At 37.4% G+C, this 13,844-nt stretch overlaps 1 protein-coding gene and 1 non-coding gene across 2 annotated transcripts in view; both read left to right on the top strand.

Annotated features, from left to right (window-relative positions):
- LOC122668517 (S-type anion channel SLAH3-like) overlaps positions 1 to 6,437 on the top strand; it is a 53,947-nt gene extending 47,510 nt beyond the window's left edge. Inside the window, exons 2-5 of the mRNA XM_043865072.1 lie at positions 2,699 to 2,902; positions 4,190 to 4,960; positions 5,778 to 5,809; positions 5,906 to 6,437. Of these exons, the coding sequence (XP_043721007.1) occupies positions 2,699 to 2,902; positions 4,190 to 4,960; positions 5,778 to 5,809; positions 5,906 to 6,311 (1,413 nt within the window). The 3' untranslated portion in view covers positions 6,312 to 6,437. The remainder of the gene's footprint in view (positions 1 to 2,698; positions 2,903 to 4,189; positions 4,961 to 5,777; positions 5,810 to 5,905) is intronic.
- Positions 6,438 to 7,480: 1,043 nt separating this feature from the next.
- Positions 7,481 to 7,564, top strand: TRNAL-CAA. The gene has a single exon. It is a non-coding gene; the product is annotated as a tRNA-Leu (tRNA).
- Positions 7,565 to 13,844: the final 6,280 nt, after the last annotated feature.

Below are 13,844 nucleotides of genomic sequence, written 5' to 3'. Positions count from 1 at the left end.
CTCGTACGGAGATATCTACTGGAACTGGTGTCTCGAAAGCCACAGTTGCTGCTTGGATTGCTTAGACCTATTTTGCCTCTAGATCCATGGTGTGATTCTGTTGTCGTCGAGATTTTTTTTTTTGAAAAGAGACGTACAGCACTCAAAGAATCAAAATACAACGCCTATTGGAAGAAGGGCCAAAGAGGAACATTTTGATTCTTGATTGACTATTCGGTTAATTTAAACTCTTAAATGGCTGGATCGATCAAGTTGGAGCTTCCACTTTTCACCACTACCATCTCCACTACCATCATTACCATTGCTTTCCGACGTGGATTATTCTCCAAGTTAAAGCTAGCCATACCTATAATGGCTATTCCCTGTAGATTTGGGGAAAACCCTTCGATATATTTAGGTTTTGAGAGCCCGACATATGTGATTCATCATAATCAAGAATTGCGATGAACTAGTGCGCTGGAAGGTTGTGAAGTTTCGTTCATTTATTTATTTATCTGCTCGTTTTGCTGTTTTGCTATTAGGTGTGGTTCTTGTGTTCTTGCTGTAGATGTCATCTATTGTTCTTTCTCTTATTTATGGCCACTATTTTCATGCATTGTTTCTGTTCCTGTAGTTGAAAACATGAATGATGATGCTTGAGATATTGAGGCATTGAGCCTTATAAATTGGTTTTTTTTCCATTGACGATTAAAACATACTAAAATGTTACCTTATTTTGTTCTACTTTAAAATGCTTAAAAAGTATAGTAACAATATAATTAATGATGTCCAAAATATTTTAGCAGATTTTGTTTGTCAATATTCTGATTTGTTGGATATGACCTTGTATGTTGGTAGATAAATTTCACCGGATAATCATAGATTTTATATCAACCTATTGATGAAATCCTAATTATGGTAAAGGCTGATAACATTACAGGAAAATCGATAATTTAGAGCCATGGAATAAAAATAATCATTATCATCAAGCACCATTCCTTTATATTAAAAATGATGGAAGTTCTTAAATTATTTTATGAATAAGTTGCAATTTTGTATGAGAAATTGAAGAGTTCTTCGTAATTTAATTGTAAAGTTCCTATATGAACCTAAACGAAAGTACATTGAAGCGGATGTAAGATCTTGAAATATAGGGTTTAGGGTGAGTAAATGGTTAGGGTTTTATGAAAAAGGATGTTACTTATGGTGGGATTCAAATTTATAATTTTAAAATAAAAGGAGGGACAATGTTTTCTGTCCAGGTGCATACCCTACACCCCTGGACAGTTGTGTCCAGCTCTCTCCGCCCCCCCCCCCCCTCTCATGTAATGATCTCTCTGGCCCCTTTTAATTATAACAACGGGGCTGTGAGTGGGTGTTTCCTGCCATCGTAGTGTACGACCCTGGACAGGAAACACTCTCCCATAAAAGAATTAGGAAAAGTTAGAGATAAAAATGATGGACTCTTGGTAATGTAGAAGGGGTTCAACTAAGAACCACTCTACAGTAGGATCGATGGCATGTTGCAGCAGAACACCAGAATAGCAATAAACCAGAATTAGTAACTTAGGAGGTAGAGAGCAAACTGGCCAACAAATGGCTACCAAACTTAGCTTGAGTGGAGGTGATGCTGATCAGGTCCTTTGCTCCAAATTACGGCCAATTTTGATGGCTGGATGTTGAGTTATGAAAAGGACTTGAAATTAGAAACCAGCCTTCAAAATAGAAGGTTACTGGAGAAACCAATCTGACCAGCAGTTGGGGAAACCAAACAGAGTCGATTGGTGAGCAGGTTGTACTCTCCATATGCTTTGAATATGGCCCCAGTAGGTTCAGTAGCTGAAGAGATCTGAAGCCTAGAAGTTGCAGCAGAATCAGTAGAGAAACAGAGCCGCAGGGTGCAACAGTCTTTCACTTGAATGTGTAAACAGCACCCGCAATACTTGGTGTTGATGGTGGAATCGATTCAGGTCTTCAAGGACTCTCCAGCAGCAATAGTTGCAGATACAAGAGACAACACCAAAGCACACTCGATTGGGAGCAGAGGAATAATAAAGAAGAGAAAATAGAATAGGACGGCAGGATAATGAGATTTGGTTCTCACCAGCCAGGCCCTCTGCCCTTCATCCTCACAATGGGATAATCAAAACTTGCACAAAGCAATCTAAGCAACTTCATTAATTCGTCTGGAGGCTACTAAGAGCCATTACATATATAGGCAGCAATAACTTGCCCCTCAAGTAAATAGAAAATAGAAAGTAACTTGCTACAAAGTAGCTTACAACCAAAATAGAAACTTCCTAAAAAATCTAGCTGCCTTATTTCAAAAGCGAAACTCCTATTTTAGAGAACAAAACAAAAATAGTAACAAACTGAGATTAGAAACCACCTAATATAATTTCTAAAACTGAAAATAGAAACTAAACTATGGCACCATTAGGATAGAATCTTTCTCCACTTGATGGGCCCACAAAATCTTCTAAAAAATTTCCCCACATAAGGAAAATATGGGCTGTGGCACTGTTCACGTGAACAGTAACATGAACAGTCTTTGGGCTCTTCTTCTTCATTTTTCTGTCCTACATCACTTGGCCACTGAACTGAGATCCTAGCAAGTATTAAATTAGGGTTTATGTTATGTTTTCAGCTGGATTTTCCACTCTTTCCTCTTCGTGCAATTAATAATCCTGATGGTCAAAAATTGTTTGCATGGTGTAGGTATGGTTGCATAATCATGGACAACAGTGCATATCTAGATTCAGCAGAGCAACTTTACCCTGAAGAACTTCCATCCCTTTTCAACTATGTAACATCCAAAAGAGTAGCTGGATTTGATGATGTCGAAGACAGTAGCCCAAGGTGTCTGTGTCAGCAAACTTGGTCTTCAACGTCCTGTCCTTCACCTGATTGTGAATTAGCTAAAGTAAGTAATTTCTTCAACAGGATGCTTTCAATAAGGAGAAGGTTGATATATTTATTTTGTTGCATGTTAGATGATCAATACAGTTTAGAAGTCACCAGTAAGCAGTTTGGGGCTTTAAGACTGTTCTACCAGAAAAGGGCTCAAACTGAGTATACGATCTAATCTAACATTAACAAATGGGAATCAGCATACCTAAACAAGAGGGATGTACTAAGTCTAGGATTATTCATCAAATTATATTATGATGTTAAAATTTATGTAGTGAGGGCGTTTTGGGTACTTTGGTAAATAAGCATGTATTTGACCTCCTTAGGTATTCTCATGTTAGTATGGGAGTATTTATGTAACCTTATATGTCTATTCTCAGGTAAGTAATATAGGGGAGAGAAATCAATTCTCTCCCCAAGACTTCACACTCTCTTTCCATCCTCTTTTCTCTCGTTGTTTTTTTTTATTATTATTATTTTGATCTAAATAGTCTTTTTTAATGCTCCTTGACTATTGTGATATAATTAGAATTGATTAATAAGATTAGCTTATTCCTTAAATAATGACATGCTACCATGATATTGATATAAAAGAATGAGAGAAATAGAAACAAGCCCAATTTATTTTGATACATCTTATGTTTGTCTCTATTCTATTCAAATCTCTTTCATTTATTATTATTTTTTTTTTTTTGAGGGGGGGAGGGTTGAGAGTGAGGGGTCAGTGATTTAATTTTTGAATATGAGACTTCATTTATGCTTTGATGTATTAGCAAACTGTGCTTTGCAATCCTAAATTCCACACACTTATATCAAATCAGATGACAACATTTTGAAATTTGAAACATGTAGAGCTGTTCTGTGACTTTGATGCCGTATACTCATCGTATCTTTCTCCATCTTGCACCATTTAACATTGGGCTTTTCCTTGTAATATGGATCGTAGTGAGTCTAGCTAACAATACCTAGAATTCTAGGCTCAAATTTTGAACTAAAGGTGTTCTACTTGTATTCATAGTGCTTTTGTCAGTTTGAAAGTGTTTTTAGCTCTCAATCTACAGCTCTTACTCTGTCATTGCCTGATAATTAATGAACCTCTACATTTTTCTTGCCTCAACACCCTCTTGACCATGAAGATTGTGTTACTACAAATTGTTGAATTTTGTATTCATTTTTCTCACTTCTTAACCTTAATTACTATTTATAGATGAAACAGAGGATTACTCTTATAGATAATAACACATGGAACCTATTTCAGATAAGCAAAGGAATAACATAAATATATATTTATTTTTCACAGGCTTCAGCGGAGTTGGTGCTCCCAGAAGACAAGAAGTGGCCGTTCCTCCTGCGTTATCCAATATCTTCATTTGGTATCTGCCTTGGTGTTAGTAGCCAAGCCATCCTATGGAAAACCCTGGCAACCTCCAAATCCATGAGCTTTCTCCACTTCAGCCTGACCATCAACCTTGTCCTGTGGTGTATCTCTGTTGCTCTTATGGTCACTGTTTTCCTCATCTACTTCCTGAAAGTCATATTTTACTTTGAAGCAGTCCGTCATGAGTACTACCATCCCATCCGTGTCAATTTCTTCTTTGCCCCATGGATAGCCTCTCTATTCTTAGTTCTTGGTGTCCCATCTTTGGTTGCCAAAAACCTTCATGCTGCCTTCTGGTACATTCTCATGACTCCTATTTTCTGTCTTGAACTTAAAATCTATGGTCAATGGATGTCGGGAGGTCAGAGAAGACTTTCAAAGGTGGCCAATCCTTCAGATCATCTCGCAATTGTTGGTAACTTTGTGGGTGCATTGCTGGGTGCTTCTATGGGGCTGAAAGAAGGGCCTATCTTCTTCTTTGCTGTTGGATTGACTCATTACATGATCCTACTTGTAACCCTCTACCAGAGACTCCCAACAAGTGAGACGCTTCCGAAGGAATTACATCCAGTGTTCTTTCTTTTTGTTGCCCCACCCAGCGTTGCTTCTATGGCATGGGCACAGATTCAAGGGGAATTTGATTATGGGTCGAGGATTGGATACTTTATTGCTTTGTTCCTATATTTCTCACTGGTTAGTCTCTCTCCCTCGCATACGCACAAAGCATACACGCACACGTGTGCATGCACATGAGCATATCTCTGTGGATACTTGAGAGACCAGTTGGTTATGACAGAAGCAAAGGAGAAAAGCTGTTCTCCCTACCTATGCTGTTCTTATGATTGAATGGGGATGGGTTCATTGTTGATGAATACTGTCGAGGGACCTTTTGTCTGACCTAGTTTCCCCTAAAAATTGGATGACTAAGTAGTCCTATGAGGTTTAATATTGGCTCGGGAGTTCCTTGGTGGAGCCCCTCAATGCATGTCCACCTCCTTCGTTTGCACCAGCTGCATACATTTCTACATACTCCATTTGCACCATCTGCATCCCCAAAAGGTCCACGCAGTTGACCTACACTTAACCAAACATTATCTTGTTTGGATGACCCCATAGATGATTACATTTGGGTTGGCACCAAATTGCCAAGTGGCAAACGTTGGTGGATCCAAGTGATATGGCACACCATATCCATCTCACTCATAGAAAATGAGTTAAAAATGACAAAAGATTACAAACATGCCACTAGATGAAATGGCATTCTTGTAATTTTATGAAAATTTAAAATGACTTTTCAACCACTTCCCTTTACTGTTTGGCACTGGAATTTAACCAATGAGATGAGTGTGAGATCCTCTATCATGTGTGCTCATGTATGCCATTTGGCAATAACTGTGATATGATGCCAAGTAAAATGACACCAATAATGGTGTCAATAAGATCTTCCTTTAATAAATTGATAAAAATGAGTTGACTACTTTCTTGCTTTGTTTTCAATGGATGTTTACAGGCTGTTCGAATTAATTTTTTTCGAGGTTTCAGGTACAGTATGATTTGTGTTTCTTAGTGAACTTTATTTCAAACCCTTAAATCTATTGGAACCACCTTTCTGAAGTTCATATTCATACCATTTCTTAGGTTCTCACTGGCATGGTGGGCCTACACTTTCCCAATGACTGGGGCATCTATTGCCACCATCAGGTACTCTGATGAAGTTACAAACCCAGTAACACAGATTCTGTCAGTTGTTCTCTCTGGCATTTCGACCTTCACAGTAATGGCTCTGCTCATCACCACTATCTTCCATGCCTTTGTGTTGCAAGACCTCTTTCCGAATGATATTGCCATAGCCATTTCACACAAAAGGTCAAAGACAGGCAAGAAACAATGTCATCTGCAACCCATAAGTTCACATACCAAAGACATTGAAGCTTCTCTGAAACCAGTGACCTCCACCGGCCAAGACATTGGAACTTCTTTGGAATCTGCAAGCTCAGTTAGTAAAGATTTGGATGCTTCTTGTCAGGTTAGTGTTGAAGTATGATCAGGGTGATGGCAATTAGTAACGTAGGTGGTCATTTGCTTATTGGTTTATCCCAACAAACTTTAATTTTCTTTGACCTATACAAACTTGTGGATGGTCTGGGAGTTATGGCCGAAGGTACTCTCGGGATTGGTTTATCAGTAGAGAAAGACAATGTAAAAAATTCAGGTGCCTTTTGGTATATCTAAACTGTCGAGATGGAATGCGATCTATATGTCTACAGCATGCTCACCTCCACTTCCACCTCCACGGGCCATGGCCTTGTGTATATATTCGTTGCTAAAAATGCGAAAATACTATGTATAGGCATTCTTTTTCCTTAGCACTGGGATGGAGAGTGAAGCAATCTGACATAGCCACAGATCACTACTCCACCTGAACTTTGCAATGAAATATAGATGTAATGCTTGGCGTATCTCCAAGGCAATTCCATTATGAAAATTGCCGCCTCATTGGTAGTTAGGTATACGAATATCTATGGACACCAGGAAGAAACGCCTGAGACTGTTGAGATGTTGGTAGTTAAAAGTTATAGTCCCATATCGGTATGATCAGGTCCTTAGTGCCTTCATAAACTTAAGAGAAGTCCTAAGCATAAAATGCTCATGATCCATGAAGGAAAAATGGAGTGATCTTTGGACATAGAGATCCAATCTATCTTGAATGATGAATGTTCCCTCTTTTTTTTTTTTTGGGAGAAGTGTGAAGAGATTCAATCAAAGACCTGGCCACAACCATCCAAACCTTCACCAATCTATCTCCTTTTCTCCCGTTCTATTTTGGGCATGCAATGTTGTGTTGTAATTTTAAACCCCTCCCCCCCTCCCTCTCAAAAAAAAATGACCTGAGTTTCCCTTCACCCACGGTGAATGGAATACCCTCCCGATACCCATTCCTGCCCTCTCTTGCCCCCTGATAAATGGGATCCCATAGAAAATAAAAGAAAATAAATATAACTTACAGCCTCAAAATTCTTGGGTGAACGTGCTACTTGCATAACATGTTTATATGATCGGTTAGGGCTATGAAAATGATTGATCAAGCTTGCATGGTTACTTCAATTCAATTAACATGATTCAACTTCGATTTGTTTAAGTTCTGCATAATAAGATTTTGTGCTTTGCAGAGACAGAAATGAATATTTATTTTTGTAAATTCATTATCCACAAGTCAGGATGGCCGAGTGGTCTAAGGCGCCAGAGTCAAGTTCTGGTCTTCGTGAGAGGGCGTGGGTTCAAATCCCACTTCTGACATTTATTTTATGTACATGAAACACATTTTTGCATGGGCCTTCTACTATTAACTCATTTTATATACATGAAACAAATTTTTGCATGGGCCTTCTTCTATTAACTCCTTTTTTTTTAACATTCTAAAATGGTTTATTCTTCTTCTTTTTTTCTTCCGGAGGGTGGGGGGTGTTGAGGAGTATGAAAGTAATACATTTTTCAACCTTGGAATATGAGAAGAGTTTACTTAGAAATTATAATTTTTGCATGAGCCTTCTTCTATTAACTCCTTTATTATTAATGTTCTTAAGTGGGAAGAAACAAAGCGAAGAATAGAATAGAATAAAGTAGGACCTATCAAAAAAAAAAAAAAAGAGAGAGAGAAGATACAAAGCAGAATCTGGTACCAATAGGCTTAGTACTTGATTGGTTTTTGCCATAGGGGGATAATATGGGCAACAAAAACCCTTACATATATAGAAGAATCGTGTGTTTCTCACATTTAATAAGTGTAGGTGAATTTTAGTTTGGGTTGGGCTTGCCTTCAAAAGCATTATTAAATTCATAGGTAGTGTTTGATTGGAAAAGAAATAAGCTTTGTCCAGAACTAAAATCAAAACTTTTTTAATCATACATTCTAAAATTGGTTATTAAATTTTCCTTTACTTTACATTTGAAAAATATAATTATCAATAGAGAAATTGTTACCTTTGAATTTGACAAGGGTTTGGCCTGCCCTAACCCGTCTTATGCCTTTTAGACGAGCAATCTCATTTTTGAAAGAATTATTGAGGAGCGATTGAGTAACATTGATTCATCAATTCAACCCTTATGAATTACTTTATTTATAGGGGAAGAGAAGTGAAATGGAACAAAACAATCCAATGTTGCTGGTTTTTTTTTTTTTAGTAAAAATGTTGCTGCTATAATAAGAGTGTTAATTAGTTACAAAATCATATTACCAAAAAAAAAAAAAAAAAGTTACAAAATCACAATACCAAATTTTCCTATTTGTTTAACCAATTTCATTTCCTTTCCATTTTTTTTATTCTGAACATTATCTGGGACCTGGGTTGGCCCCTGCAACTTTATTAGTAAAAGAAAATGAGAAAAAAATACATGGGGGACATAACCTGCCTTATCCCAACCCAAGGAGCCGAAAACTCTCACACACTTCAAAAAAAAAAAAAAAAAAGAATTCACCAAGAAAAACAAATTACATTTTGAACACTGGAATACCAGCTTTATCCTCCCTCATAATCCACCTTAATTGCAATTTCATTTTCTTTCCAATCATCACCTTTATATTTTTTTTTTGGAGGGGGGGGGAGGAGATTAAGATATTTCCTGATTTATTCCCTCTCACAAGAACCAAAACCTTAACGGTAGATTCTTTTCATTTTGTTTTCAGATGAACCACATAGATTACCAAATAAAAAAATAAAAAGCACATAAGATTTCCTTTTCATGTTTCAAATCCCACTTTGGACATTTTATATACATGAACAAATTTTTGCATGGGCCTTTTTATATTAACTCCTCTTTTTTTAATATTCTCAAATGGATTATTCTTTTTTTTTTTTTTTTTTTGGGGGGGGGGGGGAAGAGGGTTTGAGCAATATAAAACTACTATATCAAAAAAGGAAATTATTTCTACAAAGTAGAAAATTTTAAAGACGTTTTTAAACCTTGGAATATGAGAAGAGTTAGAAATTTTAGAGACATTTTTCAAATCCCATTTCTTGTTAGTGATGTGACCATGTGGTCTCATCCATATCCAATCGGTGATTCCGTGTTTCTTGGAAGAGCATTTAATCTCCAATGGTTCTTTTGTCTCCTAAACCAGCTATATGCAGAAGGAGTTGGGAGATGGAAAATAAAAAGTGAAACCATGGGGAATCATAGAGGAGCCCTAATCTCTAGTCAGTGATTTACGATCCTTACAACCATTGAGATCCAATACTAGTATCAGAGCTTTGCATTGAGATCCATTGCTCATTGTTCTCTGTTTTCTTTTCCTGTCCTAGTGTAAAAATCCTAGCCGGCTGAAGTCGAAACGGAAAGGAAAACTCAGGCGTATTTTTTTTCTATATCCAATTCTCTACCGAGTTGAAACACCAAACCGTGGTTTTCTGGTGTTAGATTGTTTCCATAAAAGTTTCACGTCAAGCATGGTAAAGTTTTTTCTTTTTTCCTGATTCTCATCATCCAACCTTTCTTCACAAGATCAGACTTAGAAGACGATAAGACGCTACTTTCAACTCATTCATCTGTTTGTGGTTTGAACGGCTTTGATCTGGAGATTCAGGTTACTGAGCTTCCTAGATCTATTTTTCAAGTTCAAAGCTGGAGCTTGGATTCGTGAGTTCTCCCATTGCTTGAGGAAGAGGTTTGATGCTCGATATTGCGGACAAAGGTGATAGAAAAATAGATCTACCGTAGTGACTGAATTTTTTTTGACTTGGTGATATCTTGGCTTCACCCATTCGAGCTCAAACCTCATAGCATGCTAAAGTTTCTTCATTCCTCAACTTTGACGGTTCACATATTCTTAGACAGAGAGAGAAATCATCTATTTGCTCTCTCTTGTTGAAGACCAGATCTGTTGTTGAAGCCACAATTCAATTTTTTTTTTGCTGGTGTCCATCTCTTTACAGACCGTTGCGGATACTTTCATAACTTAAAACTCTCCTCTATAATATTTCTACCCACTGAGTCACCAACAGAGAGGTAAGTACGACACTTGTTTCCTTTCTTTAACCTTACATTTTATATTATATTATATATATATATTGGATGGTATGTGGGGTTATATATATATTTCTAAATGAGAAGTGACATATGCAATAGTGAATAGATGACTTTAATGCTTAGTCCTTCTTTACAACGTACAACAATGAATGTCATCAACCCATATTAAATGTTTTTACTTTATGTCCTTAATCAATTTAATGCTTGGCATGTGCATATGTATTTAAAGACTTTAATGTTTAATCTTTTGTTACAACGTATGTGACAAAAATCTATTTTGACTTATAATATATATAAAGAGATCATTAATTGCATAAAATGCTTAGTCATGCTTATCTTGATGCATGTCAGATCTTCATGCGATTTTGATTTATTATATTAATATTTTTATATTGTGGTTCTCACTAAGATTAGTATGCTTCTGACACTAGGATTAGATTATTTTTTTTAAGCATCGATTAGTTTATATCATTTTGTTTTATGAGAATGTTCTACTATTCATATAATTGAACCAAACCAATTGACATTCTTATGTTAGACATCCAAACCTTTCTTGTGTCTCGTTTGAAGTCATACATAATCAATATTCAACATGGAACGAAGTGTTGGATTCAGTTTTTACTTGAACTAGTGTGTGGGAACATAATTAGCATAGAAACTAAAATATTTATTTATCTATATTTTTTTTACAGCACTTCATCATCATGGTCAAAAAATCCTTAACATCTGAAACAAATAATCTTGATAAACTGAATGGGCCGAATTATGAGACATGGAACATGAAAATCACGCATATATTGATATATGAAAAGATGGATCATGTTCTGGAATTGAAACCTGTGGTTGGGAAAAATACCACCCTAGCAGAAATTAAAGTTACTGAAAAATGGACTGAAGATGACAAGAGAGCCTGAAGTATGATCCTCATGAAGATGGAAGACCATCTGATGAAGGTGTTTAACAACCACAAGACGACCAAATCAGTTATGGATGCTGTAAAGACCAAGTATGATGTAAAATCTGAAACCCACACACAACTCTTGACACATAGGTATAACAGTTGTAAGATGATCGACGGTGAGAATGTTATGAGCCATGTCAACAAGATGCTTGTTTTGGCTCGGGACTTGGCTGATGTTGGATCACAAGTGTCTGACAACTACCAAGTGTCCACCACTATTAACAGTTTGCCTTCTTCTTGGGTAATGGCACAAGCTGCATTGAGATTTCTGGGGGACAACCTCACTCTTGACAAGCTTCCCCAGCAGCTATAGTATTATCAAGAGTGCATGGTGGGAAACCCTAAGAATGAACTACATGTGACTCAGACCAATCCAGTTTCGCCAACACTTGAACAAGCTGAATCACTAGCACATTAGCATCGGTTCCGTCCCAACACCAACCAAAAAAAGTTCAAGGGGAAGGGTAAAATGAAACCCTAGAACATGAAGAGGGTGCCTATTGGGGCATGCTATCGGTGTGGGAAATTTGGTCATTTTAAGGTTAATTGTCTCGATCCTCAGAAAAAGAACATCAATGGAACCCTACACCACCTGCAAACAATCAACATAGAAACTTTATTGGCACTATCAAGTGCAATCTTAATGATAGACAGTTTGAGGAATGGTGGATCGATTCGGGTGTAACACGTCATATTGCAAGGACCACAGTGGAACAACAAGAGTTGAAGTCTCTCTCACCTGGAGATCACAGAATCTACATGGGTAACTGTTCATACAGTGAAGTGCAGGGTGTTGCAGATTATGTCCTAGACCACGGGAAGGATAGTTTTCGTCTCAAAGATGTACTCTTTGCTCTCGACATGCGTCGAAATCTAATATCTGTGCCAGCCCTTGTAAAGAAGGGCCTTGATGTGCGTTTGTTTTACTGGCACCAAGGTCACTATTGGACAATACGGTCGCATCTTTGCTTCTGGAAGTTTTATCCCTGAACAAGATCTGTTTTTACTTTCCACTGTTAACAGTGTTCACAATGTAACCACCATTGTTGAAGGAAATGCATCTGGCTCTTTGGTTTACATTGATTGTGCAAATGTGGTTGATTCATACATTTGGCATATGAGACTAGGACACCCTGGAATTAAGAAAATGAGTCAAATAATTAAATTAGGGTTAGTTCCTAAGTTAATAAAAGTTGAATATGATGCAAGTGAACATTGTTTATCTGGAAAGATGACCAGGAAATCTTTCCCAATAGGAGTGAAAGCAAAGGAACTCCTCGGAGTAGTACACTCTGACATTTGTAAGCCGCTCAATGTAAGCACCCATAGTGGTAAAACATCCTTCATAACTTTTACTGATGATTTCTCTAAATATGGGTATATCTATTTACTCAATAGAAAATCAGAAGCATTTGAGCATTTCAAACTATATAGAACTGAAGTACAAAATCAGTTGGGAAGGAACATTAAGGTTCTAAGAACTGATCATGGTGGAGAGTATAACTCCATTGAGTTTGAGAAATTCTGTGAAGAACATGGAATTATCGAATTATCAAACAAAGGACAATGTCTTTCATACCACAACAAAACGCTGTAGCTGAAAGACGAAATAGAACGCTACTCAATGTAGTACGCTGTATGTTATCACATTCTTCTTTCTCCAAAAAGTTATGGGGAGAGGTCATTCTCACAGCAAATTCTATTATGAATAGGATTTCCACTAAGTCTATTGAGTCTATACCCTATGAATTATGGACAGGTAGAAAATCTAACTTAGAAAATCTAAAGAGGTGGGGATCAGTAGCCCACGTACTGATACCTGAATTGTATAGAACAAAGTTATATTCTAGAACTATCAGATGCAAGTTCATATGGTATCCAGAGGGATCAAAAGGATATAGGTTCTATCACCCCGAAAAAGGGGTCATTGAGAGTTGTGACGCGAAATTTCTAGAGAAACTAGAAGAGGAACCGTCAAGGGAGGATCCTGAACCCCTACATGTCATTGAAGATGATTATGATGTTGACTCTCAAGATGAACCAGGAAATTTTATTCAAGGAACTCAACGTCCTGGAGATTTTTTTTTTGATCCTCAAGGACAAAATCGGGAACTTAGGGTAAGTGGGAAAACCAGAGCACCCCCAGCTTATTTAGATGACTACTACCTTTATTTATGTGAGCCGTCTTGTCACACAGTTGATACAGATGTGGAAGAAGTAGTTGATCCTGTAACTGTAAGTATCGTGGTCCTCGGGACGAGGGTTCCTCAGCCTTTTGGCGACAAGGATTGGCTTCGATGAATAACGACCTATCGTTCCAATATATCATCATGGGTATTGGGATCATACTTCATAAAGAAATGGAGTCGCCACCTAGGATTAGGGCCTAGGACCCAATGGGTGTAGCCCCATCCGGGATTAGCAAAAAGAGCTATGTGATTCCATATGGTCTGGTCAGAGATTCAGGGTAAGTAGTTAGGTTACAAGAGTAGGAAGGTGTTAGGCACCCACCTCGTCCGAACAAATCGGTCTTTCTACTAGATGCATGTTTTCGAATATTCTCCCTTAATAATATATCATATACTAACATGC

The sequence above is a fragment of the Telopea speciosissima genome, chromosome 1 (genome assembly GCF_018873765.1).
Source record: "Telopea speciosissima isolate NSW1024214 ecotype Mountain lineage chromosome 1, Tspe_v1, whole genome shotgun sequence".
In the NCBI taxonomy this organism is placed as follows: domain Eukaryota; kingdom Viridiplantae; phylum Streptophyta; class Magnoliopsida; order Proteales; family Proteaceae; genus Telopea; species Telopea speciosissima.
This window is presented reverse-complemented; position numbering and strand designations above follow the sequence as displayed.